The following is a 1,538-nucleotide window of genomic DNA, read 5'->3' on the forward strand; positions in this document are numbered from 1 at the left end:
CCCTGGGTATCTCACCTGTCCTCCCTGGGAGACCAGCACCTTGGAGATGCCCAGAGCAACCCGAAATGCAGGATGAGGTCCATCCCGTGCCCTGTGAATCTCCTTTTTTCCCCCAAGGAGGTGAAGAGCCCACTTAGGAAGTTTGTGAGCAGCCCTCTCCCATCCCGCAGCAACAATTCCCACACAGGTATCCCAAGTGGCGAAAATGCTCAGCCTCCAACCCAGCCCCAACAGCAGCACTCGTACCTCCAGACAAACTCCTTTATTTCCATCCAATTTCACCACTGGTACAGATCATACAAAACATGAAAAACCAAAAAAAATAGGCTTTTTTGTGCCCCCCACCCCCCATCCCTAAAGCGTGCCGGCTATTTACAGGCAGAGGCGAGTGGCTCAGTGGCAGCAGCTGCACTTGCTGCTGGTCGGCTCCTTGCACACGCAGCCCTTGGCGCAGTTGCTGCAGCTTGCGGGGCAGCAGGAGCAGCAGCCTGGGGGTGACACAAGAGTTAGGAGGTAGGTGGAAGGGATTGGTGTTCCATGGGGCAGGGGGACCCAGTGGAGAGTGGGGAACGCCACCTCTGCATGAGCAGGGCTGATGATACCAAAGGGTTGGAGTTCTCCCTGTAGGGCAGGGGCAGACCCCCAGAGGGGAACTGGGGTGGGGGGGTTGTCTCAGTGGGCATGGGGAAGAGGGAAGGATCCCATTAGGGTCCTACAGGGCAAGAGAGGAGTGGTGGGGTCTCCATACGGGGTCCAACAGGGCAAGAGGGGTTGTCTACAGGGCAAGACTTGGGAGGTCCCCATGGGGGTCCGACAGAGCAAGAAAGAGCTCCCTTGAGGGGCAGGAAGGTGTCCATGGGGTCCCACAGGGCAAGGAGGGGTTCCCCTATGGAGCAGCGAGGCGCCCAGGGAGTCCCACAGTACAAGAAGTTCCCCTATTGAGCAGAGAGGTGCCCATGGATGTCCCACAGGGCAGTGGCAGCTCCCTCCAAGGACAAGGCTGAGTCCCCCCTCCCTGAGCCCCCCACTCACTCTTGCGGCAGCTCCGGCAGCGGCAGTTCTTGCACTTGCAGGACCCGGCGCAGGAGCAGGAGTCACCTGGGGAGTGAGCGAAGGAGAGCGGAGTCAGCCGGGAGTCAGGCAGCCGGGAGTCAGGCAGCCGGGAGTTAGGCGGGAGTCAGTCGGGACAGGACGGGGCACTTACCGGCGGCACACGTGCAGTCCTGGGGGTCCATGGCTCGGCTCGGCTCGGCTCGGCTCGGCTCGGCTTAGCTCAGTCTAGCTTAGCTCGGATCACCTCGGTCCGGCGGGGCGGGCAGCGGTGCGGACGAGTGCCGGCCGCCCGCTATTTATGGGGCACGACGCGGGGCGGTGCTGGCGCTGCGCACGGTGCAGCGGGGCCGCCAGCACCAGGGCCGTGCTCACCGGGGGCGGTGCCGTGCCGTGCCGTGCTCACCCCGGGGCCGTGCTCACCGGGGGCGGTGCCGTGCCGTGCCGTGCTCACCCGGGGGCCGTGCTCACCCCCGGGGCCGTGCTCA

General features: G+C 63.7%; 1 protein-coding gene across 1 annotated transcript; it reads right to left on the reverse strand.

Annotated features, from left to right (window-relative positions):
* Positions 1–247: 247 nt before the first annotated feature.
* Positions 248–1,335, reverse strand: LOC138116827 (metallothionein-2). Its single transcript, XM_069026568.1, has 3 exons — positions 1,205–1,335; positions 1,033–1,098; positions 248–488 (listed from the first exon to the last, which is right to left on the reverse strand). Exons 1-3 carry the CDS (start codon positions 1,233–1,235, stop codon positions 394–396), a joined length of 192 nt encoding a protein of 63 aa, XP_068882669.1. The 5' UTR covers positions 1,236–1,335; the 3' UTR covers positions 248–393.
* Positions 1,336–1,538: the final 203 nt, after the last annotated feature.

Source organism: Aphelocoma coerulescens, chromosome 11, assembly GCF_041296385.1.
Source record: "Aphelocoma coerulescens isolate FSJ_1873_10779 chromosome 11, UR_Acoe_1.0, whole genome shotgun sequence".
NCBI lineage: Eukaryota > Metazoa > Chordata > Aves > Passeriformes > Corvidae > Aphelocoma > Aphelocoma coerulescens.